Below are 26968 nucleotides of genomic sequence, written 5' to 3'. Positions count from 1 at the left end.
TTTGAAGCAGCATCCCAGGTGACTCTGATGCAGTGGACCTGTGTGTTATAATTTTAAAAGAAGGTGTGTCTTAGAGTAAACCTGCAAGGTATATCTCTTCCATATATCATCTTGATACTCTTAAAGTTAAGTGGCATTAAAATTCCCCCAAATAAATTTTTTAAATAAGATTTTATTTATATGAGAGAGAGAGGGAGCGAATGCACATAGGAGCGAATGCACGTAGGGGCAGAGGGGGGAGGGAGAGGGAAAGGGAGAGTATCTCAAGCAGACTCCTCGCTGAGTGCAGGGCCCTGAGACAGGGCTTAGTCTCACAACCCTGAGATACTGACCTGAGTGGGAACCCAGAGTCCGATGCTGAATGGACTGAGCCACCCAGGCACCCTGATCCCAAATAATTTCTAATGAAAACACGAGTCATACCTGATGTAACTTTTTTGGCTGGCCTGTGGGTTTAGTTACAGGCATCACTGTACTTCAGATTTTTGCTCTGCAAGCTTCCATGGGACCTTTAGCTAGACAGGGAACTAAAAGAACATAGAGTGGTTTAGAAAGAACCTTAGTTTTCTGACCGTCAGGTAAATTGAACACAACTTTAGGCAATGACAGTGTGGATTAGCTGAAAATCAGTCGCTGACTGGTCACTGTGACTTACAGTGTCTAGGAGTGTGGGAACTCTTCTTCATTCTGAACCCTTGACTTAAAGGAAAACAGCTGGAAAGAGGGACATTCCAGGGACCACAGACATGAACCTCAAGTCAGACTCCACTTCTCACATACTGGTGACGAGAGTTCACATATTTGTCTTTTTAATCATGTTTACACCCATAGACATGTTATCAATCATGGCATTTTAAAAATGAGAGAATTTAAAAATCTGGCTTAGCTAGTAACTGGGAAATATACTCGACCAAACAACTAGATTTGTAAGTAGTTCTTTGTTATTTGTTATTTTAAGCAAAAAGCTGAGTTTTAGAAGTGTTATGTGAACATATCAATTGCATAATGATTGAAATGTATAAGGGATATATAGAAAAGAGAGATGAATGTCTTATTAAGGGCTTTTTCCTGATGACTGTAATAGAGTGAGCACAGGACTTTTCCACACTTTCAACAGAAGAAACATTCAGAAAAAATGTTAAAAATATACAAATGTGTATAACTTAGTAACTGGAAGTTTTTTCAAATTCCACTCCTTAGCAATAACTACTATTAAAAGTTTGGTGAATATTTCAGGGAAAAAAAGGTTTTATTAAAAGAACTCACTAATGAATTTTTCTTGAATGACTTCCAGGGACATATATAATTATTTTGTCTTAGGATATAACCAGCTATATAATATGGTTTTAGATGAAAACTGAACTTTAGAATTCAGTGAAGTCATATTGCAAACATTCCTGGTGGGAGAATTTTTTAAAAATAATTACCTGTCTATTTAAGTCTGTTGATAAATTTTGCCTTGTTTGATGCTTGCTCAGCTCCTCTCCCTGCACCTCTGTCTCTCTTCCACCTCTGTGTGCTACATCTGCTTCCTTTTGGAGGTCCACAGTGCAGGTACTGCTGATGGGGTCTCCCCGCAATTGGCGTTGCTCTTTGGAGTGGGTGTTTCAGCCCTCGGCCCGGACTGGTTCTGAACTCCATTATCCACGAATTGAAAAGTTATATTGAGAGGCACTGCAGTACTCTCAATGGTGACAGTATTGTAATGTGACTGAGTGACAGATGCTATGAATAAATAGTTTGAATGATTTCTTGAGGAAAATGAAGTACTCTACTAAATTACCAGCAACCTTTCTTACCCCTCAAGTTAATAGTTTGGGTTGTTCTTGTCAAAGTCATATTGTGTTTAATTAAGAAATGAGTGGGGGGAAACTTAAATGTAAGGGTCATTTGGCAAAAGTTATAGTAAATTAAAAGACAGGTATTACTCATGTAAGTTTGCTTTTTTTGTGTGAAAATTCTGGATTAGTTGTACAAAAAGATTATGGTAACCTGCAGAAGACGATGGACATGTGATTCACCTACCTTATCACTGGATGGCACTGTGGGCTCAGGAACTGCACTAGAAATCCGCTCTCTTTGGTGTTTGAAATCTTGTGCTCCCATCTTTCTGGAGAAGGCTTTTTATATGCATTTCTAATGTTTGTAATTGCACTCGTTACCTGTTGCCAAATACACATTACAATTTATATTGTGTTTATCAGGTAGAACATTTAAATTTGACTGCAACATGTATTCCTTACAAGGTAACGTCTCAGTTCTTGTTTTTTTTTGTTTTTTGTTTTTTGTTTTAGAACTTAAATTTAAACTTATTGTTGAATTAACATCTCTCCATTTGGTAACCTTCCTATTTAGACTATGGCTAGTGGGTAGGAACATGGACTCTCCAGCCAGGGTGCTGAGATTTGACTCCTCAGTGTGCTACTAGTAGCTGCCTTGGGCAAGTCATAAAATGGCTCTCTGCCTCAGTGTCCTCGTTCAGTAAATGGGCTAACAACAGTTTGCCTCCTACGGTGGCTGCAAAGATTAAAAGGCATTAATGTACGTCAAGGGCTTCCTGCAGGGCCCATTACATAGGAAGCACTAAAGAAGCGTTAACTTTTATTATTATATTATCAGTATTACCGTTGTCTCTACCTTAGTTTTCCTGTTTTGTTTCCTTTCCTCGACCCCTCTTCTGCACACTCACCGTATTACTGCCTTCCTTAACTTTGCATGTCCTGACATTCAGGAGCATATTGGTTGCAGCAGAGGCCGATTTTTTTACCCAAAGTCTTTACTTTTGATTAAGTCTTACGGTTATTTAGAATATAGACATTGAAAAGTAAAAGTCGTACTTTGCTACTGCCTTTTTTTTTTTTTTTTTTTAAGTTGAGGGAATGTGCATGCTACAATGCCTCAACCAAAATTACACTAAAAACACTGATGACGTATTGCTTCTTGTCGTTATATGCAGCTGAGACCCGCGGATGCTGGCTGGAGCTTAGTCTAGGCAGAGGGCTGAGATCACTTGTTCTAAGTCCAGGAGATACTTCCTTACCAGTTAGCTGCAGTATAAAACCTGAGAATTTTGAGTGGAAGCACTCAGGCTCACCTTGAGTTCTTGTAGTGACAGAACTCAGTACATCTGAAACTGATACAACACTGCATGTTAACTATACTGGAATTAAAATACAAAAAACCAAAAACACTCCGTTAATCTTATGGTAACCGAGGCCCAGGCCTTTAGCATCGTATCAGTGAAAATCAATAGACTGAAACAAAGCTCGACATAAATTAGTACAGCTAGTAGAAATTACTGAATGTAGGTAAAATTCGTGCTCTTTTTGTTATTGTTTTGCTTTGTTTTTGTTTTTGGCAATATCAACAAACTCCTTTTAAGTGTAGCTGGATCATTTCCTGAGCTTTCTTTTCCATTTCCCATACTGGAGAATGTCCCACATATGGGACATGATGTCGAAAATCAGAGGCAAAACGTTTTTCACAGTGATCAATAATAATATTTGGATTCTACCCCAGCTCAAAATTTATATTAAGGGTGATCTGCTGCTTTCCCTCTTCTTTTTTTCATCTTGGTCCCTTTCTTTCATGTTACCTCAAAACACGCTTTTGTCTCTTCTTTGCTCTTCCTCTCTGTGCCTCCCACCTTTCCTCCCTTTCTATTTCTTTCCTTTCTTCCTGTTTCTTTACTATCCTTGATTCGTTGCTACAGTAAAATTGAGCTTATTATAATTTTGGGGGCTAGGATAGAATTCCAAATACTTGTTATTTTGGGGCACCTTGAAAAAAAGAAAAAGGCCAGTGATCATGCTAAAGTAGATCTGAGGCTGAAAACAAGTTTAGTGGGGAGTACAGGAGAGGAGATTGAATTTTAAAAGTGCTGCACTGAGGTGAGACTCCTGACAGATGCCCATATTGCCCCTTCCTTATGGTGGTGGTGATTATTGCTAGGACAGTATCCAGAAATACAGAACCTCGGTGGGAACTGTTTTGGGAACTTCCATTGGTCTGTGTTCTTTCCCAGATTTTGTCTTCTGTCTTTGTTCTTGGAACTGTGGTAGTGGTTTCTGGAAAATGCTTTTCTTCTGGTGGGTAGGACTCTGATGCTCATGCCCCAAGGGAAGGCAGGGATAAATGAAAGCATTATTGTCTTTGGCAGCACAGACCTATGTATTAGGGCAGGAGAAGCAACAGTCATCTGTGTGTGAACCCACGTAATGTGACATGAAAGGGAGTTTTCCTGACCACTATCATATCTGATTTCATGTTCAGACATTCTTATCGAGAGTCATTTAATCAGAGGTTTGTCTTGTGTCAGAATTTTCCTGCCCAGGTTTTCAAGATTTCTGTCAAATAGCCATTTGTCTGCAGACAAACCGAAAGCCTTCATAGTTTTGTGAAGCAATGATGATCTTTTCCCCCTAGAAATAAAAATTGTTTTTCATTTTTTGTTTCTTTATACAACTAAACAATATTCTTATTTAAAAAATACCTATTTTTGCTAACTGTTTAATTTATGACTTGAAAATCATCACAGTGTTCTTTTTTGCCTAAACAACACCGTGGTTAGAAAAGGGAGAAGGAATCTAAAGATGGTGTTTCAGTTTGTCCAACAGTATTGAATTTAAGCCTGGTCTTTGTTTTTAATTATCAAGCAAGCATAGTGGGTTAGTTTTTTTTTTTCCTCCTTTGTTATCATCTAAGAGGTTTTTTTTTGTTTTGTTTTGTTTTTCATCTGAGAGTTATTTTGAAGAGAGTATGACTGTAAACCAGGAGTTGCAAAGGTAAATACTAAAATACGCCAGACAGGTAATTAAAATGAGTGAACTCACCCTGATAAACAGTAGGGAGTGGTGGTGGAGATGGGCTAAGGAGGGCGTCGTCACCACTCACTCCAGCATTTGCCGCCATGTGAGATTGTGGTCCCTAGTGTGGCATATGCTTGGAAATGTTCCACTGGCTTTCTTCAAGAAAAAAAAGAGCTGTGATTTATAGCATTTGATAGTTCTCATTTGTGTAAATTTTTCCACGTAGCTAATTTCAAGCCTCTACTGGAATTGTTAGTGAACATGTTTGGAGGAGGTATTAACAGTCAACTCTGCGGAGCCAGCATAAACTAGTTCTACCATACCACTGCCCAGTGTAGCCAGATTTCTGATTTTTGAAGTAAGAGGTTTGAATTTTTATATAAAACTTTTCAACTTTGGAAATAGTACTACATAGCCCAAACAAAATACAGTGGTGAACTGAATCATGCTCATGAACTGCCAGTTTGCAACCCCTGGCAGTCAGTCGCTGATAACTTGTCTTAGAAATCTTATTGGAAATCATTTTTTGCTACTTTATAGTCCAACTGCAAATTTAATCAATGGCTTGATTCAATCAAACATTATTTTTTTTTAATTTTTAATAATATTTATTTTGTTATATTAGTCACCATACAGTACATCCCCAGTTCTTGATACAATGTTCCATGATTCATTACTTGCATATAACACCCAGTGCACCATGCAATATGTGCCCTCCTTAATACCCATCACCGGCCTATCCCAATCCCCCACCTCCCTCCCCTCTGAAGCCCTCAGTTTGTTTCCCAGAGTCCACAGTCTCGGGTAAACGTTAATTTTTAAAAAAAATTTTAATTCCAGTATAATTAATATACAGTGTTATATTCATTTCAGGGGCAAATGTTGATTTTTAATCAACAGTTCCACTGGTAGTTTTCTGAACCAACAGCGTTTTAATGTGTGCTTAATATTTGTAAAAGTTAAAAAAATTTGCAGTTCAGAAATTTCTTTCATTAATAAAAACAATCAATATACTTGGAATTTCTAAAGCTGACTAACGTGTTTTGCCATCTGTGGAAATTGTTTTTCCTAGATGGATTACTTGTATTCATGAAAGATGGGAAACACCAATCTAATTCATAGAAATTGCTAAATTGTTATATAGTAAAACTCCATGTTAGCTGTTTGGTCTGTGTTTGCTTGGATCAAATATATTTTTTTAAAGGATAATTTTTCATGATTCTTCCTTTTGCGTACTTTCAAAGTGCTTTTACAATGTTATCCTGAAATCATACAAACAGAGCTGTGAGAAAGTTGGTTATGTTTTGCAAACTTGAGTCAGGGTTCAGAACTCTGTTGTGAGGAGCTAAGCTGAGACGGAGACTCAGGATCCAGATTTCTTTCTGCCAAACTGCTGAGGATGTCAAAAAGAGTCAGAGACTCTGCCCTCTTCAGAACTGTCTCGCCCTCCAATTGTGGTTAAGGAGTAGGTGGAGGATGTGGCTAAGAGAATGATCATTGTCTGATGAATATGAGAATTGACACAACAAAGCAGAGTGGCTCCTTAAGGGTTCTATCATATTACAGTCTTCTAGCATATAAAAACAGATTTGTGGCTATGTTAGAATGCAGATCATATGCAAATGTCCCAAATTAGGGGCATACGAGAATATGGATATATGATACAGTCTGTCATCAAAGGCTGATTATGTCGGTGTACCTTTGAGGTCTCTTAGAGGTGATGTTGAAAAGTCCAAACACGTCCACAATTTGCAGCTTAGATCTTAAAACCCATCCAGCTTCTGCCACGTGGCCTGTTGTGGATGAGTTCTGTCTGTGATGTAAGTTAGCAAAGCTCTGAAATCAGTTTCCTTGATTTTGATCTCTGGTGAGATGTTAGCAAGAACAAAGATGAGATTGTGTTTGTATAGATCGCGGAGTATTCTTGTTTCTGTTTCCGGGAAGTGACTCTCAAATTAGTAAAGATGGCTGTAATATGGCAGTTATATTTGCCAAAAGCATTTTGTGTGTTGGTGGCAGGAGGAGGCAGGGAAGTGTGAAAAGACTGTGGTTCTCATGCAAAATCAACTTCGAGACTAGTCCCCGAGGCCTGCTTCCAGTCAGATGGCTGCCCCCAAAGTCTTCACTAGACTTTACGTGTTTAACAGGTCTTCTCACTAGATTCTGCGTTCCACGAGGACAGAGAATTTATCTTTCATGACTATGCTTCCAGCACCTAGCGTGCTGCCTGTAACAAAGCAGTCACTCAGTAAATATTTGCTAAATGAAGCAATGAAATGTAAATTCAAGATTAAAGCTTTCGAGTTAAACAGAATTAGTATATAAAATTTTAGAATGTGTTTTTTTCTCCTTAGAGTTGTTTTTTTTTTAAATCACTGAGTTGGTTTTGTTAACTAACATGGCAGTCCTTGGCACTGTGTACCTATATTCATTGCATGAATTTTTGCTTGAAGTGTAATGACATAACACATATTTTACCTGCTGAATCATTTGGTCACTGACATGATTTCTTGTCCTAATTCACACTGGGCTTTGAGCCTTTCCCTTGAACTCCCATGAGGACACTTCAAGAAGAGTCACCACTAAAGAACTTAATCAGGTAGTGCGTGCAGGTGAGTCTGTTATTCTGGGAACTGTTCCACAGAAGCTCAGGAGAGCAGTGCCACGCGACATGGCTAGAGAAGAATCATCATCTGAATCACCTTTACATGCTTGGATTTTAATCAGTGAGATGGATCAGATGTAGTCAGAGTGTGTAAATTAATTTCTGTTCTCATGTCAGGGCTGGGTTGATAAGCTGTTGTTGTATGCAGGGCTGTTTTATATAGCTCTGCGACTTAGAGGTTTTAGGAAAATGACTCAATTATAAAATCTTTCTCCCATGAACTTGGGGGAAATGCCTGAAATTCCACTAAGAGAGATTCATTCCTTTAGCTCTAAGGCTTTTGTGTCTTCATTAATTTTCTATTAAAGTCTATATACCCTGAAAAAGGTAAGCTCGCGAGCAGTCTTCCCTTGACACCATTTTTGGTAATTTGGCTACACATTCCAGCTATTGTTTTCTTTCCCCCTTTCACTACCAAATTTAGTATATTATTTGTATTTGAGTTTTCTGTTTTCTACCCACTTTTCTTAATCCTTTGCATTATGATATCCACTCCAGTCACTCTTCCGACAGATACTGCCTTTGAAGGCTGATTTCTTTTTGCTGAGTCCAAGATTCTCATTGTCCTCCTTCTTGACCTCACTTGGCTATTTGACACACGTTCAACACTATTCCTTCTAACATGCTTCTCCTTTGGCCTCCAGACACCGCATCTTTCTGTTATACTTACTACCTTTAGATTCCTTACAGTTCTCTTATATTTTTTGTTCCCTCCTTGGTTGACTCCAGTGCTGTGCCCTTGTCCTCTGCTTTCCCCTTAGTACCCAGTGTAGTCATCTACTTCGATGGCTTCAGCCTTGTATTAATTCTCTATTGCCACATAGGAAAGTAACACAAGTGTGGCTTGAGATAGCAGAGCTATCACCTCATAGTTTCTGTGGGTGAAGAGTCCAGGAAAGGCTGGATCATCTGCTCAGGTCTTAAAAGCCTACAGTCAAGGTGTCTCCTGGTCTGTGGCTCTCACTTGGGGCTCAGAGTCCTCTTCTAAACCCATTCAGGTTGTTGGCAGGATATAGTTCCATGGCTGTAGAGCTCATGCAGGCTATGTTGTCAAGGCCAGTGGGAGCATGTCTCCCTGAGCTTAACTTTAATTAATTAATTAATTATTTTTTAAGTTTTTACTTAAATTCCAGTTAGTTAATATACAATGTAATATTAATTTCGGGTGTACAATATAGTGATTCAGTACTTCCATGCAGTACCCAGTGCTCATCAGGACAGGTGCCCTTCTTAATCCCCATCCCCTATTTCACCCATTCCCCCCACCCCCTCCCCTCTCGTGACTATCAGTCTGTTCTCTATAGTTAAGAGTCTGTTTCTTGGTTTGCCTCTCTCTTTCTCTCTTTTTTCCCCCTTTGCTCATTTGTTTTGTTTCTTAAATTCCACATATGAGTGAAATTACATGGTATTTGTCTTTCTCTGACTGAGTTACTTCACTTAGTATTACACTCTCTAGCTCCATCCATGTTATTACAGATGGCAAGATTTCATTCTTTTTTATGGCTGAATAATATTCCAGTGTGTATGTGTGTGCACACGCACTAGTGTGTGTGTCTCTGTGTGTGTGTGTGTACCACATTTTCTTTATCTACTCATCAGTTGATGGAACGTGGGCAGTTTCCATAATTTGACTATTGTAGATAATGCTGCTGTAAACATTGGGGTATGTATATCCCTTCAAATTACTGTTTTTGTGTTCGTTGGGCAAAAACCTAGTAGTCCAGTTGCTGGATGTAAACCGCCATACTGTTCTCCAGATTGGCTGCACCAGTTTGCTTTCCCAGCAACAGTGCAAGAGGGTTCTCCTTTCTCCACTTCCTTGCCAGCACCTGTTGTTGCCTATGTTGTTGACATTCTGACAGGTGTGAGGTGATATCTTGTAGTTTTGATTTGTATTTCCCTGATTCAATGATGTTGAGCATCTTTTCATGTGCCCGTTGGCCTCTGTCTTCTTTGGAAAAATGTCTGTTCATGTCTTCTGCCCATATTTAAAACCGAATTATTTGTCTTTTGGGTGTTGAGTTTGATAAGTTCTTAAATGTTTTGGATCCTAACCCTTTATCAGATACGTCATTTGCAGATATCTTCTCCCATTCCACAGACTGACTTTTAGCTTTGTTGATTGTTTCCTTGCTGTGCAGAAGCTTTTTATTTTGATGTAGGTCCAGTAGTTTTTTGTTTGTTTGTTTGTTTCCTTTGAGACATATCTAGAAAGAAGTTGCTATGGCCACTGTCAAAGAGGTTACAGCCTGTGTTCTCTTCCAGGATTTTTATGGTTTCAGGCCTCACCTTTAGGGCTTTAATCCATTTTGTTTATTTTTGTGTGTGGTGTAAGAAAGTGGTCCACTTTCATTCTTCTGCATGTTGTTTCAGTTTTCCCAGCACCATATGTTGAAGAGACTGTCTCTTTCCCATTGGATATTCTTTCCTGCTTTGTCCAAGATCAATTGGCCATATAATTGTGGGTTCATTTCTGGGTTTTCTATTCTGTTCCATTGATCTACATGTCTGTTTTTGTGCCAGCACCATACTGTTTTGATCACTAGAGCTTTGTAATATAAGTTGAAGTCTGAAATTGTGACACTTCCAGCTTTGCTTTTCTTTTTCAAGGTTGTTTTGGCTATATGGGGTCTTTTGTGGTTCCATACAAATTTTAGGATTGTTTGTTGTAGCTCTGTGAAAATGCTGTTGGTATTTTGACAGGAATTGCATTAAATCTGTATATTGCTTTGGGTATTATATACATTTTAACAATATTTGTTCTTCCAATGTCTTTCCTTTTCTTTGTGTCGTCTTCAGTTTCTTTCATCAGTGTTTTATGGTTCTTAGAGTACAGGTCTTTCATGTCTTTGGTTAGATTTATTCCTAGGTATCTTATAGTTTTTGGTGAAATTGTAGATGAGATTGATTCCTTAATTTCTCTTTCTTTTTTTTAAAAGATTATATTTATTTATTTGAGAGAGAGAGTGAGTGAGAGTGAGAGAGCATGAGCAGGGGGAAGGGGCAAAGAGAGAGGGAGAAGCAGACTCCCCGCTGAGCAGGCAGCCGGCCGCAGGGCTCCATCCTAGGACTCTGGGATCATGACCTGAGGCGAAGGCAGACGCTTAACTGACTGAGCCACCCAGGAGCCCCTTAATTTCTCTTTCTGATGCTTCATTATTGGTGTATAGAAATGCAACAGATTTCTGTATATTGATTTTGTATCCTGTGACTACTGAATTCATGTATTAGTTCTAGCAATTTTTTGGTTGAGCTTCACCTTATTTTAAAAGTTTCTCTGACTAGATCAGGCCCACTCAACATAATTTTCCTTTTTTATTAACTGATGGTCACTTGATTATTAATCTAATCATGGAAGTGACATCCCATCAGAAGAGGATAGGAGTTCTGGTGGCTGTCTTAGAGTCATGCCACCGAACATCTGTGGCTTTCTCTCACCATCCTCCAGGCTCCGGCAGCTGGATATATAACCAGCCATGGGTATCTCCACTTGGACATGCCAACCACACCTTAAAGTCACTATATTTCCCTCCCAAACCCCCCAACAAACAAAACCCCAGCCTGGTTCTTCAGCAGGAAAGCCATTTCTGTAAGTAAATTCACATTCCTTTTAGGGTCCAGGCTGAAACCACTGGGGCTTCTTTGTACCTTCTTTTCTATTCCCTGGAGTCTATTCCCAAACCTTGCAATTCCTTCCTTCAGATATCTCTCAGGCTTGCCATTTCTTTTGTTCTCACAGCATCCACACCTTAGACCCATGCAAGCCCGTCTGCCTACTTGCAAGGAAGGTACACAGTCTGAAGCATGCCTGCTGTTTACTGTATTCTGTGCCTGCGTAGGCTTGTGCTCGCCTCCCCTTTTTAGGTGGATAATACATTATTGAATAGTGTTGAATAGATAGTGACACAATTTTGGTGAAGGTCACCAGGACAGAAAGGCAGAGGTAATCAGAACTAGAGGAAAATTGTGGCAAATAGAGAATTGGAGAAGTTACCCTGGACTAGCACAGCTAAACAGAGTATCTGAAGCTCTTCTTAAAAGGAACCACAGCTTTCTATAGAAGAACCAGCATCTTGGGCTCCATGGAACATTAAAAAAGTTTTTTTTTTTTTTTTTTTTTTAAGATTTCACTTATTTATTAGAAAGCACCATGCACAGGAGGGGGATTGGGGCAGAAGGAGAGGGAGAAGCAGACACCCTGCTGAACAGAGAACTGATGCAGGGACTTGATCCCAGAACCCTGGGATCATGACCCGAGCCGAAGGCAGATGCTTAACCAATTGAGCCAGCCAGTGTCCCCGGGCTTTATGGAACATTGAAGGAGATCAACCGGGTCAGTGGGAGTCAGCCGTTAGTCAACTTCTTAGCTTCTGAATTCCCTCCTAGGACCTCTTGGTACCCCTATTACAGAATCACCCCACCCCCCACTCCCAGGCTAATTCTACTCACTTTTAGCCCAGTGAGGTCTTGACTCCTGAAGATTCCCTTTTTCTCCCTGGGCCACTTTTGTTGTTTTCCTTACCCTGAAGGTGAGGCCTTGGGCCCTGACATGGCTCTTTAACTGAGCCTCTCTGCTTATCCATTTAGTACATGGTAAAAGAATGATTGGATTTATTCTGTGTGACTCCAGTGGGCAGAGCCAGGGTTTAGAGGGACAAAGAGGCAAATCTCAACCTATTCTTTGCGTTCTATGAAGATGCCTCCTACTCTTCTGCTTTCCTGTGGGGATTGCATCCAAATTTTCTCTTTTTCATTTGAAATATTTCTTCATCAGGGGTGCCTGGGTGGCGTAGTCTAAGCATCTGACTCTTGGTTTTGGCTCAGGTCACGATCGCAGGGTTGTGAGATTGAGCCCTGTGTTGGGCTCTGCAATCAGCATAGAGTGTGCTTAAGACTTTCTCCTGCTCCCTCTGCCTCTCCACCCCCCACCCCCCAAAATAAATAAATAAATCTTAAGAAAAAAGAGTCTTCTCCAAAATTAGAGGAAAACTGTGTAATTCACTCATTTTCATGAGTTTAATAATTACTGAGGGCCTGCAGTATCTCTCAGGTAGTGTTCCTGCTGTTGGGGAGAGCAGCAGACAGATCACACAAGTCCTTTCCCTCATGAAGCCTCCATCCTAATGGACAGAGAGCTAGAAGAGGAAATGACTGCTGCTGAGTCATTATTTAGGGAAGACATCACTGAGAGATGACATTTTAAACCATAACCCCTTCACTCATATTTCCTTTCTTATCCTTGTCAATCTTCCTTAAGACTCCACACCTTCAATGATCCCTTGTGCTGGCCTAATTAAATGCACTTCAGGTGTTTTTTTATCTTCAAAAATAAAACCTTCATCTTCCTGCTCAAACTGTGTGAGCTGCTGTCCACTCTCTCTCCTTCCCTTCTCTTCTTCTTTACATAAGCCTCAAAAGTACTCTCCAGGCTCCTGTATTCTTTTCATTCATTCCTTAGCCCCCTTTAATCTTGCTTTTGTTCTTACAGCTTTCCTGATATTGCATCGTAATGAGCACTAATGATCTCCTGTTCATCCAGTTTAATGCCTTATTTCAGTTTTTATTATTCATTCATTCATTCATTCATTCATTCATTCAAAAAGAACCAATACTTTTCTGTCTCTGCCATGACTTTGCCTCCATTATTTCTTTCATGTGAAAGGCCCTTTTCCTTGTTTTTACATGACTACATTCTCTTTATCAAAGGGTCAGCTCAAGTGTCATTTTTTATCTCTACTTGATTTTTTTTTAAAGTCTCTTGTAGGGCTGATTATTTCTATTTTGGATTATAGATTTTAACTGTATTGAGAGAGAAAACTCTCTTTTATTGATTTTGGGATCTCTGACTGTACCTGACAGAGTGCTCTGCATGTAATAAGGGCTTATTAAATATCTGTGCTAAACGCATGAAGGAAGCAGTAAACAAAAGCGACTTTCATTTCTCATAACTTCTTTTTAAAACTAGTGTTGCAGGACAATGTATTACTTTATTCTAAAAACAGACATTAAAAAAATATTTGAGTATAGTTGACATACAACGTTACATTAGTTTCAGGTGTACAGCATAGTGATTCAACTTCTCTATACTTATGCTGTGTTCAACACAAGTGTAGCTGCCATCTGTCACCATATAGTTCTGTTAAAATATCATTGACTATATTCCCTGTGCTGTGCCTTCTATTCCTGTGACTTACTCATTCTGTAACTGGAAGTCTGTATCTCCTACTCCTCTTCACCCATTTTGACCACCCCCTATTACCCCTTCCCTCTGGCGATCATCAGTTTGTTCTCTATAGGTCTGATTCTGCTTTTTGTTTGTTTATTCATTTGTTTTTAAAAACACATACTTTAAAGATTTATTTATTTATTTGAGAGAGAAAGAGAGGAGTAGGTGTTGGGTGGGGGAGAAGGAGGGGCAGAGGGAGAAAGAATCTCCAGCAGACTCCCTGCTGAGTGCAGAGCCCAACATGGGGCTTGATCCCAGGACCCTGAGATCATGACCTGAACGAAACCAAGAGTCAGATACTTAACTGATTGAGCCACACAGGCGCCCCAAATACAAATATTTTAAAGAATGAAGTTATTTAAAATGTAAAACCATATTTGAAGAAAACATTTGAAACTGAAGACATCACAGGACTAAATAAGTAAACCATGTCATTAAATGTTACTTTTCTATATTTCCACTTACTCATCACATTTTTTTCTTTTAGTTATTTATAACCACTTTTTGAGTGAAATGATTGACTGGGTCAGTGGTTAATGGTAAGAAATATGTTTGATGTGTTATCCTAAACATGCTTTTGAAATTCTGTCTCTCTGTGTTGTCTGGTCTTACCTTCTGGCATTTGATATCTAGTTTCCTCATGTCTGATTTTGATTCAGATGAATTGGCAAAATTATTCTGAATATAATGCAAATATTTTTTTCTTTTGAGTTCAGTACATAAACATCAATATGATTTGACTACCATTAGTGATAGTTCAGAGAAGTGTGAAATATGTATGTTCCTTTCATTAAAAAATTGCCATGAAGAGAAGGATTTGATATTATGTTCTTCCTTTGCTAAACAAATAAAAGTAGAGATTTTAAAACTACGTAACAGCTCTACTGTCTTTTTTCAATGTTTACTGGTAAAATGTTTATAGGTTGAAGTTTATTTCTAATTACGTTGGAATAGAAGCTAAGACATAGTTGCAGCAAAGCAGAAATCTTTGAATCTCAAGTATTATGTAATAATTAAGGTCAAACTTATCTGTAGAGGTTTACCTAATAGAAAAGGAGGTTTAATGGCAGATTTTTCTTTACCAAGGTAGGACAATCCCGTAAAACTTTCCCAGGATCATGGCCATTCAGAAATTTTGAGTCTGATTCTATATATAATGTAGTATGAATGCCAGAATCTAGGCTAGCTGAATTCAGGTCCTGGCTTGTCCATTTACTAGGTACACATCCTTGGGCAGATTCTAAACTGTTCTGTGCCTCAGTTTTCTCATTTGTAAAATGGGTTCATCATAGCGCATCCCTCATACAGTTGTCATGTGGATGAAATGAGGTAATTCACATAAAATGCTTAGAACAGTACACAGTATGTGCTTAATAAGCATTAGCTTTTATCATCAGCTTCGAAGCTTGAAATGGTAAATGTAGTATGAATAGGTAGAATTCTTATTCTTTTTTTAACATGGGACAGCCAAAATACCTTCTCTACTCCTGAATGTTTTTCTTCCTCAGTGCTAATGATTCTGAAGGACTTGTTTACCTTAAGCTGTGAGGGACAGAGTGTGGTGGATTAAATTGCATAGGAAGTTTTGACATGTAAAGTAATGGTGTCAGGATGAAAAGGATGTCAGATCTTAACAGTTCTTTCTGATGGGAGGATAATTCTTAAAAGTCTTCATTTCTTTTTTTAGTGTATTTTCCCAGGAAGATGTTTTATAATTAGTGAATGAGTGAAGTTCAGCAGAAGAACAGGAGGAGAATTATTGATTCAGTTAGTGATGTGCTTTCTAAGCAGATGTGGAGGACAACTGAGTGATTGTGTAGGGATTCCAGTCCACTTGAGTGATCTGGGGGCCTGTGCAGGGAATATAGACTGTGAGGCCAAGGATATGATGAAGGATGCAGAATGTGCAACCAAGCATAATGAGGGTGAGAGAGTGGGAGCCGAGAGTCTGTGAAGAGAGAGAGAGAGAGAGAGAGAGAGAGAGAGAGAGGTAAGTGGTGTAGGGATGGATTGGAGAGTAGAGTGACCTGCATGTAAGTCATAATTCTGCCGTTCAGCAACTCGCTGTTTGATCTAGGTGAGATACTGAATCTCCGTAGCCTTAGTTTTCCCATGTGTAAAATAAAGGTTCTAATACCGACCTCATGTGAGATAATTTGGTTGCCCCCTTTATATTCCATATAACAGCCAGCTGATCCAGTTCTTACAATCAGTGGCTTCCCATCACACTTCGAATCATATCCCAGATCCTTCCCCAGGTCTGCAGAACCTACATGCTCTGGCACTTGCATACTTCCTTACCCTGTCTGGTACTACTGCCTCTTCTACTTACCATGTTTCAGTGCCAGTGACCTTCTTTCTGTTCTGAACTATGGTAAATTTTTACCACAGTAAAGTCTCTTCATTGACATTGTTGCCTAGAAACATTGCCCTAGATTTTTCACATGCTTTCTACAGGTCTCAGGTTAAGTTTAATATCTTCCAAGAGGCTTTTACTGCTAGTAACCTACTAGTCTAGAAAAGCCCTATTATCATTTCTTAATATTTTCCTGTTTGTTTATGCCTGAATGCACCTTACCCTGGAGTGTAAGCTTTGTGAGAGTGCAACCATGTCTGTTTTGTTCATGGCTATATCCCCTGTGCCTTGAACAGTTCCTGGCACATGGTAGGTGTGATATCAAGATTTTTGAATAAATGAGTGAATGAGTGAATGAATGAGGTGCTGGTTAACACTAAAATAAATATTTATAATATAATATATATTAATATAATATAAATAAAATAAACATTCCCTTTCTTTACCTTATGACTCCTCTTCTTTTTATGCTTTCCTATAAGACTGGAACAGGACATTTACAGATGAGCCTGGGGGCGACTGAGTGGCTCAGTCAGTTGGGCCTCTGACTCTTTGTTTCAGCTCAGGTCATGATCTCAGGGTTGTGAGATCGAGCCCTGCATCCAGCTCCATGCTTAGCAAGGAGTCTGCTTGAGATTCTCTCCTTCCCTCCCCCTCTCTCTCAAATAAATAAATCTTAAAAAAAAAAATAAAGATGAGCCTAGAGCATTTTGTAGTGCCACAAAAAAAGGAAGTGCTAAAAAGGGACAAACCTCATAGTGATGGGGGTGTATGTCAGAGGGACACAGGACCAGTTGTGAAAGAGCTTCCAGTGGCCAAAATGGAATGATTTGAGCAACAAAATAAAGTAGTATTGGATTATAACCCAAAGTATAAAATAAATACCCATGACTCTGTGCTGATACAAATAAGGGATTGAATAAATAAATAGGGAAAGAGACAAAGTTCCCGTGCAGAATTCTAATAATTTGTGGGGACAGTTCATTCTCAAGAAGGAGGAGTATAACTCCCCACCCCTTTGGTGTGGGCTGTGCTTGGTGACTTCCTTCCAAAGAGTACAGTGTGGAAAAGGGGAGAAGAAAAAAGAGTGATTTTGCCATGGAGATACCTGATAACCACCACTCAGGCAGGTGATCAAGGTCAACACCAACAGTGATAAGTCCTATCCATAGTTTGTACCTTTGATATAATGTGATGAAAATGGCCCTTTACTTTTGTGGGCTTTCATCCAAAAATCCCAACCCCCATAAATCCAAACCCATAATTTAATTATGAGCAAAACATACAAAAAAATCCCCATCGAGTAACATTCTCCAGAAATATCTTATCTGTACTCCTCAAAACTGTTGAAGTCATCAGAAGGAAAGAATGTATGATAAACTGTTACAGTCAAGAGTAGCTTGAGGAGGCAAGAACTAAATAGGGTGTGATAGGTACCCTGAGTGGGATCTGGGAACTGGAAAGAACATTAAAAACTAAGGAAATCTGAACATACGGGTTTTAATAATAATGCATCAGTGTTGGCTCTTTAATTGTAAAATATGGATCACACTGAGGTAAGATTTAATAGTAGGGGAATTGGGATGAATAAGTCATGGGGATGAAAGGCGCAGTAGGGAATATAGTCGGTCGTGCTGTAACAGCGTTGTATTGTGGCAGATGGCAGCCACACTTGTGGTGAGCACAGCATAAGTATAGAGAAGTTGAATCACCATGTGGTACACCTGAAACAAATGTAACATTGTGTCAACTAAAATTTCAAAAATAAATAAAAAATACAATCAAGCAGAGAAAAAAAAGAAAAGTAATAGGGGAACTGGGTGTGGAGTATATGGGAACTCTTTACCATCTTGGTAAGTTTTCTGTAAATCTACACCTGTTCTAAAATAACAAGTTGAAAAAAATTGTAAACGTTTCCCCACATGGTACTCTATTCTTCTGTTGTATCATTTGGAATGCCTGCTTTGTCTGCTATTACATATGGATATCGTAGTTTAACTTACCCCCTGTTTGGGGGTATATTGGCGCTGGTAGTTTGTACTTGCATCATTAGCCATACCTATGATTAGAGGAAGGGCTGTTTTTGACATGGAGACTTATCTTCTTTTGCTTTATCTTATTTCTGATTTCTTCTCTAATTTTCTCTCTCTATTTTCCCTTAGGGAATGACTTTAAATACTTTCTATATGCTGATGACTCCAGCCCAAATGATTGTCTCACAGGCATCTCCAATTCAACATATGCAAAGGTGGATTCTTATTTTCTTTCCCTTCACCTTGTTCCTCTGTCTGACTCCCTTTTTTCTTTTGTTGCCTTCAGAGCTCACCCAGATATTCAGGCAGAAACCTAGGAATTAAGTGTAGCTCCTTCTTCTCCCTCACCATCTTATCTGCCCTCCTCCTCTCATACAGTCTTTCTTTCACATGTTCTGTCCATTCTGTCCCTAACATATATCTTAAACCCACTAATTTTTCTATTTCTACTGCCACCACCCTAGTCTGAGCTATCATCAACTTATGCCTGGACTGTCACAGTCTGCATAACTGGTCCCTTTTCTTTCTTGTCTCTGTTCAGTCCATTCTTTGGATTTAATTGCAAGTGCAGTGGGAAGCCCTATGAGTTTTAAAAGAAGGATGATGTGCTATAATTCTTGATTTAAAAATGATCATGGTGAGAGGCACCTGGCTGGCTGAGTCAGTGGAGCATGCAACTTTTGATCTCAGGGTTGTAAATTCGAGCCCCACATTTGGTGTAGAGATGACTTAAAAAAAAATAAAATGATCATTCTGAAAGGTGTGCAGAGACATTTCCCGTCTTTTTCTTGTCATGCTTCCGTTACATTGGTCTACTTTCAGATTTTTTTCCTTTTCCCTTTTTTTTCTTTCCTGTATGCTACTCTCTTGCCTGAGGGCTTTCACCCATGTTATTTTTTTTTGTTTTTAAACTTCTCCCCATGGCAGTGCCTGTAACGGGTTAGTTGTCTTCTCCACTTTTCTTGAGTCCAGAGAGGGCAGGCCTGCATCTTTCCATTTACTTTTGCATACTCAGTACCCAACACAATGCCTTCTACGAAGCAGCATTCTATATTTGTTGAATAAAGAAACTAATAATTATTGTTTTCATTTGTGTGCTTAAAAAAAATTAGTGTAGAAGCTCTATGTTAGGTACTGTGAGAACGTATGAAAGGTTTGCAGTACACAGTTCTTACCCTGAAATAGTTCCAATTTAAAAGGAAGGATAGCATCGGCTATGAATAATATTGTAGCATGGAGGACACTGAAGTTGGAGTAGTTTAAAGTTCTGTCATTCGCCAGCTGTGTGACCTCAGATAAGTTATTTCCTTCTCTGTTTCTTTCTTTATCCTTCTTTAATATTAAGGGGTTTGGCTAGATTTTCCTGAGGTTTTTGGTTCTCACATTTGGTGTGCAGTGAATGATGCGTTGGTTAAATTATTTTTTTTCCCCAGGCTCCATCCCTGGAGAGTCTGATTCACTAGGCCTGGGGTGGAGTCCAGGAATTCTCTAGGTGATTATTATGATGCATGGCTAGGTTTAGGAACCAGTGATCGAGGTCTTCTTAGCTTTGCCATCTTATATGTGTAGTTGTAGTACAGGGTAGGCTATGAAGGTACAGCTGGAATTAGGCAGGTTAAGGTGTGGTGTTTGTTCAGAGGCGGGGAAAATAGTTTTTTGCTTTGGCGATGAGAGGGACTTAATGGAAATGGTGGTGTTGAAAATGGGCTTTCAAGAGTGGATGGAAAGATGGGCAGGTGCAGAAGTGAAGCATGACTGGTGTTCAGCCCAGTTCAGTTGGAGGCCAGACTATGTGCAAGGGAGCAGGAGGGAAAAATCCACCAGTTATGATGTAATGCACCAGAGTTCAAGTGTTGTTTTCCCCACTTGTCTCGTCATAGTTGATTGTCCTTTTGGAGATGAAAGATTCTATTATTGCAGCTTGATCCTCTTTTGGTGGAAGTGAGACATGGGGTGGCAGACAGCATGGGGCTGCCTTGGGAAATAATTGGGTGTATTCTTCCATGATCATGTCTTTTGGGGCTGTGCCCTTTGAGATCCACTTTGACCACCCCATTGGTTTTCTGGTTAGACACACAGAATACCGGGACCCACTATGTTATCTAAAATAATAGTTTTGCTGTCAGAATGATTATTATTAAACCAAAGTTGGCCTTTTTGTTTAGATGAAACCATATAAAGGCAACATTCTGAGTAAATTATATAGCGTCCACATGATGAAATAATGAGCCTAAGTTTAGGGGATGAAAGTAATGATCTAATGCAATATTTAGAATGGATATACAGTATGTAGTTATTAACCTAAAAGTCACATCCTGCATTCTTTTGATTTGTGGAAAATTTGTCATTAATTGCCAGGAAGCCTGATTTTTCATACATAATCACGTCATAGCTGTTGACTTTCTCCCCCTTCTTCTGCCTTAAAATACTTCATTGTAAATAGTAGATTACTCTCAGATTTGCAGTGCCCCTTTTAAACACTGGGTTGCTAAGTTTAACCCTGTTGCTCTCTTTTTTATTAAAAATAGAATTCTCCCCCCACCCCCAAATTTGCCTCTGAATAGTTACTGACAAATCATGCTTTGTTTTTGGGTGGCCCTGGCTTAAAATCTTATCTAACTTTTCTGCCCAGTGGGAGCCTGCTAGTTCTGAAATGCTTTTTTGTTTTCATGAGTTACCATTGTGTGGAGGAAATTGATAGGGCATCTCTATGAGATGAGTTTTGGCTGTCCATTCAGACTTACTCTAAATAGGGCTACTTTTATGAAATAGTTGTCAAAGATACAGCTTAGCAAGGTAGGGTCAGAAACACAGAAGTCAAAATTGAGAAGAAAGAAAGAGGTCGTGGATCAGAAATGAGGCAGTCAAGCTGATCTCCAGCCTAGAATCCAGCCCATACCTACTCCTGTCAACCACCTCAGATCAATCTAGGATTCAGAGGTTAACCTGTGATCATCCAGTCAGTCCTACCTTTTTTTTTTTTTTTTTTTTTTAAAGTTTTTATCTATTTATTTGAGAGAGAGAGCAGGAGCAGAGAGAGGGGCAGAGGGAGAGCAGGCGGGGGCTCGATCAGAGGACCCTGGGATCATGACCTGAGACAAAGGCAGAGGCTTAACTGACTGAGCCACCCAGGCGCCCCAGTCCACCACCTCCTGCAGCTATGCTAATGTTGGTCTATTGTCTATCAGTTGACTTTGAAATTAAAAAAGTAGGAATCCCAAGCCTCTTTTGATTCTTTGCTTGCAAAGAATTACCTTTATTAATGTGACTCCTTGGCCTCCAGTAACACCAGAGCAACTTGAAGAGTGACTTTCACCAGAACTTATTTGAAAGGAACAACCCCCACCCCCACTCCTAACAGAGGTAGATCAAAGAAAAACCTTTCTTAGAGAAAAATCTCAGACTTGAGAACATTTCCCCAATTTCAGGAAAAGCTTTTATGGGAAAATGACTACAATTGCATCCCTGGTACCTGCCAGACTATTAAGAACAGTACTCAGAGGTGTAGACCTTGGAAGCAGATGTAAGACTATTTACTGTTTTGCAAATTGTGTTCTGTGTTCATGCCACCCAGGGGGACATCGGAGACCTGCTTCTGCTTCAACCAGAACACTTGGGGTATTACCTGCTCACATTTTAGGATTTCATGCATTATTCGGTTTGATACAGGAATTCTGCTTTAAAAAAAAAAGAGATAGAAAACCAGCCGTTTTGGTCAAATGCCCAAGATTTTATAGAGAATGTGCCTGAAGGTCAAAGTAGTTCAATTAAATACCTACAGTCGTACAACTACTTGGAGTTGACAGAAATGAAAAACCATGAAACCCCACTTCCCATCCAGTGCATTTTTTACTACAAAATGTTGATTTGATTTTGCATTTTGGAAGACACAGAAGTGATCTGTGAAAGGGTGATTAGCACTAGGCAGCCCCGGGCAGCCCTGGAATGCTCCATGGTTCAAATGCCTGAGACCAGATGGAGGTCCAGAAGTGGATGACTCAAAGTTTATTAGTTTTGCCACCTGGGCAGTACAGCCGAACCAGCTGCCATAAGGCAGTTCCAATTTCAACAGAGCAGTAAATGAACATAAAAATGAGTGTAAATCCCAAGAATAAAGTAAAGGAGAATGTCTGCTGCTCTAAGGAGATTCATGTAGGCTGAGCCCAGTCGATAGGGCTGTGTGGGAGGCAAGCTGCCGGGCCAGGTAGAGGCCAGTCACGGGTTGCCTTCCCAAGCCCTGAAAAACCACCCCTTGAGTTGTTCCAGGAGCCAAACTCAGTCTGGGATCTGTTTGAATTGCTGGCTTTGGAGACTCCCCATCACATCTGATGATCTAGGATGGGAAAAATGAGCCCATGGTAGATCATGATTATGTTACGAGGCCAGAAGCTTTTTCTCTGGAAACTATGGAAGGTTGTTATTAGGTTTGTCTTTCCACAGTTTGGGACCCTTGGAGGCATGGATATTTGTGGGAACATAAGCTCCTTGTGGTGGGTCACCGGGAATCAAGTTCATTATCCTCCTGTTATCCTCATATGGAATTGGATTATAGGTTTTCAAGCTATGTGTATGAAATACTGCAGGAGTCAGAGGTTGACCCTAAGGTTTTAGATGATCCTTTTAATAGATCTAGGTCTTTTGAACTGAACTAAGTATAATAATGAGGGTGTGGGATTAGGACTAAGTTGAGAGAGGTAAGAGCACTTTTTGTGTAAATGAGGATGATTCACTGGGGAATTTTAACAAGTCAAATAATTTGGATCCTCTGTGTCAGTAAGAATGCTTTGGGCAGCTAGTAACAGAAAACTTGACTGAACTGACTTAAACATAATAGAGGTTTATTATTGTTATTTTTGTCATGAAATGAGAAATTTAGAGGAATATGGCTCATGACTGGTTCAGCTGCTCAGTGATGACACAGGCTCTTTTGTTGTCATCTTGACAGTAAGTAAAAGGACGTGGGTGAGGAGGGGAAAGGAATGTACTGACTGCTGATGTATTTTGCCATAGTTTTGATGCTAACGGCTGGCCCAAGGTTTTATCTACTGGGTCAACCTGTCTTCAGGTGATCTTTTCGAGTGCCGAACGTTATTCATACTTACTCTCACGCAATAACGTAATACTACTCTTCCTTTCTTTGTATGATGATGGAGTTGTTCCTCTCTCTCTCTCTCTTTTTTTTTTTTCAGTGACATGAAATAAATTCAAATGAGAACTTTCGTAGTATAATCTTCTGCTTATGACTGTGGCTAAACTATCTTTTTTTTTTTTTTCCTTCTTTTCTCCTGGCAGGTGGCATGTTTGACCCAGGTAGCTGCTAATTATCTTATTGGCCAAAAGGAAGCGAAACGTTGGGGCACAGCTCACGGCAGTATTGTTCCTTACCAGGTAGGAATGATACACACAACATAGGGTTGGGCTACTCTGATCTGCAGTTTTGGGAGATTATTTCCCTTTTTTAGAAAAAAAAACCTTTCAGGATATTCTGTTATATTTCTTTGTCTGACTACAACAAGGTTCTGTTGTTCATTTTAAATTCTGTGTTTTGCACATTTCTTCATCGGAAGATTAGTAACAGGACACTTAAATGGATCAAAGGAACTTGCTGAAAGTGAGTGACTTTTGGCCTCATATGATGGTTTGTTTTTTTTCACCCCAAAGAAAAACTGATTGTAGCCATTTTATAAAGCATGGTTTGTTCACCATGTCAATTATAAACCAAATGTTACCTACCCCAGCTGACAATAATATTCTCACAGGGTTGGAGTAAAATGAAAATTTGCATGTGACGGATCTTTATTTTCAGAGCAAAGCAGATGGTTCAGGAACTGCTGTTCTTTATTAAGTGTCTAAACTTGTCCTTAGAAATTCTTGACGTTGGCTAGTGTGAGTGAATATGTGAAGGAACTGTGATCCTTCGCAAATGAAAATGAGAACAAAAACTCCAACTCTTCTTCCAAACCCCTAACCTTTGGCTTGACTCAGTTGTATTATTTTGCACTGTATTTACTGATATATCTGTTACGTCTTCTGTCAGATGTTGGAAGTTTAAGAGTAGAGTGTCTTTTTCATCACTGTATCCTTTCTCACATCCCGCAGAATTATGTACCAGGCACCGTATTAATATCTGTTGAATGAAGGAGTGAATTTTACTGTGGCCATTTTGGAGCGAGTGCTCTTGACAGAACACATCAAAGCCAGCATTTCCCATTTACCAGCAAATCCATCAACACTGCTAATCATCCTTTTAGTCTTAAGAACATTATTGCCTTCGGCCAGACTAGTTTGCTTCCCATTTTTTTAAATACAAATTTGAGCAATTCAGTGACCCAATATGAGCCTAGAATTTTTCTCTATTTCTATTTATGGTCTCTTTACACGTCAGGCGTTACTATGATTTCCCTGTAGAACTGCCTTTTGACATAGTTACAGTTGTAGAACATTTTCTTTAGTGCCTGCCCTTTTTTCTTCAGCAGCGCGTTTATGACCAGCATTGGTGACATTTTGGTTCCCTACTTCTGAGCGCTTTGTGGCTAACCCTTACACTTCTTAGCCAGACCTACCACGCTTCACAAAATTGACAATTTTGTACTTTTTAGAAATCATCAAATTTAGCCTTCTCACTTCTCAGATAGGAAATTTGACACCTGTATTGAATACATGGATGCCAAGTCTGATCTGCCTCCTTGTGGACTAGTCTTTCAGATACTGCTACCTTTGACAGGAGGGCGCTGTGATTCCAGTGCCGCCTTCTACTCCAACCCACACCCTCCCCATCAGACTTGCTCCTAGCTAAAGGGTTGCATCAACTAACTGAGCCTCATCATTGACAATGGAAATCCCATTCACAGGCATTTTAGCAGAGGGAAACGTTGGAACCCATGGGAATTCATCGCTAATAATGGAAGTCCAGCCTTAAGTTTTTGGTGTGTGGAGAAAGTGTTTTTGACTTGGAGCTCTTTCTGGTATAATTCCACATCACATCACGTGAGAGGTGTTCACTATGTTCTAGTATAAGGTTTATAGTTTATTTTTTGCTTATTTTTTTTTAAAGAATGTCTTTTAAAAAAGTTTGTCGTAGACCTCTGCTGTCCCTCCTGAATGTTCGCACCAAGAGCGCTGACATCTTGGGTATGCTCTCAAGTATTTCACTGTGAGGTAAAAAGAAATTTAGAATCCTTGGCTTTTATTATGCTAGGCAAAGGATATGGGAGATTCTGTGTGTGTGTGTGTGTATGTGTGTGTGTATATTCTTTAAAGACAGAACGATACTTTTCCTGCTTGAATTGTCCCAGTCACATAAAGTGGATACTGTACTTATTTGATCTAGTTGATTGCAGCTTTATTATCTGTAAGAAATAAGAGAAGATCTACTAGGGTCTTTCCTCAGGAACTCAGAATTAATTTGTTTCCTCTTGGTAGAGGACTGGTTCAGCACTATGATTAAGGAACAAATGCAAATTCAGCTTGAATGAAACTAGCATACTAAGATGGATCCTAGATATGCTTCTAGACCTTGGTCTGTTTTTAATTTTTAAAATAGATTTGGGAAATATTTTTATGGGTGAGTGCCAGGATAATTATAATTCAGTTTTCTATAATAATTATAGCTTTGCATCTAATATGAGTTGTCTGAGTTTTGAGCTGAAAGTCTGTAATGGAAGACCCTGATGGTCTCAGGAATTAGTTCAGTACCCTGCTCACTCTCCTTAATTCTTGTTGAACCCCATCTGAAAGATCACAGACCTTGAATGCATGAATGTAAATTTCTGAAAAGTAGTGATCCTTGATTTGTGTGTTATTTTACATACATGCAATTTTTAATTTCTCAGATTGATTATCCACTTGTGTTCTTTCCTCACTATTCTTTGCCAACCTTTGAAAATGAGTAAGCTAAACAAAAGTAGACAGCATTGGGATAGTCCTTTTGCTGCTTGTTGAACATATTGGTGGATGCTTTTCAGATTTTTAGATTTTATTTATTTATTTATTTTAGAGTGGGGTGGCGTAGAGAGGGAGAGAGAGGGAGAGAGCGAGCACAAGGAGGGGGAGGAGGAGGGACAAGCTGACTTGGAGTATGGAGCCCAACTTGGAGCTCGATCTGACAGCCCTGAGATCATGACCTGAGCCAAAGTCAAGAGTTGGATGCTTAACCAACTGACCCACCAAGACACCCCGTGACAATTCAGATTTTTAAAAAGAACTTATAGATTTCAGTGCTTCCATTACCGTTGGGCATTGCCCCTGGGAAACACAGAGCCCAAGGGATTAATAATTACATAATGTTCATGTAAATATATATATATATATATATATATATATATATATTTTAAAGAATTTATTTATTTGAGAGAATATGAGCAGGGGGAGGGGGCAGAGGGAAAAGCAGACACCCTGCTGAGCAGGGAGCCCAACATGGGGCTCTATCCCAGGACCCCAGGATCATGACCTGAGCCGAAGGCAGAGGCTTAATCGACTGAACCACTTAGGCGCCCTGAAATGTTTCTCAGCCTTTCAGACAATTATATTTATGACAGGAGGGTTGTGGGGGATGGGAGAGGAGAGTGCAGAGAAAGCAGTTGGTGGGTCTTTAAAAAGAATATCTTTTATTGTGTAACATCGTTATCAGTGGGGCCACTCCCTTTTACATATATGGTTAACATCATAATCCCCCTACTTTCATAACCTGCTTTTATCCAAAACTCTCTCTCAGATTTCTTCAACATCCTGGGAGCCTGTAATCTGCGTGTTCTCCTCTGTTTTGTGGGCTCATGATCCTCACTGACCTCTAGCTCTCTCCAGTATCATAAAAGATCCACAAATATGTTCATGAAGAGAGGAGACTATACTGTATATTTTCAAGGAAAATGGGGGAGATTT

General features: G+C 39.5%; 1 protein-coding gene across 9 annotated transcripts in view; it reads left to right on the top strand.

Moving 5' to 3' along the window:
- SUGCT (succinyl-CoA:glutarate-CoA transferase) overlaps positions 1–26968 on the top strand; it is a 756457-nt gene that overhangs the window by 139170 nt on the left and 590319 nt on the right. For 8 of the 9 annotated variants that reach the window (XR_006409930.3, XR_008956284.1, XR_003317135.4 and 5 more), the window contains one exon: positions 23381–23476. The exons of the other annotated variant lie outside the window; for it this stretch is intronic. Coding sequence is in view for 4 of the 8 variants with exons in the window: in XM_026502829.4 (XP_026358614.1) it covers positions 23381–23476 (96 nt within the window). In the remaining 4 variants the exon portion in view is untranslated. The remainder of the gene's footprint in view (positions 1–23380; positions 23477–26968) is intronic. 9 annotated transcript variants of the gene reach the window in all.

This window comes from Ursus arctos, unplaced genomic scaffold, assembly GCF_023065955.2.
Source record: "Ursus arctos isolate Adak ecotype North America unplaced genomic scaffold, UrsArc2.0 scaffold_3, whole genome shotgun sequence".
NCBI lineage: Eukaryota > Metazoa > Chordata > Mammalia > Carnivora > Ursidae > Ursus > Ursus arctos.
Note: the sequence above shows the minus strand (reverse complement) of the source record. Positions and strands in the feature narration are given on the sequence as shown.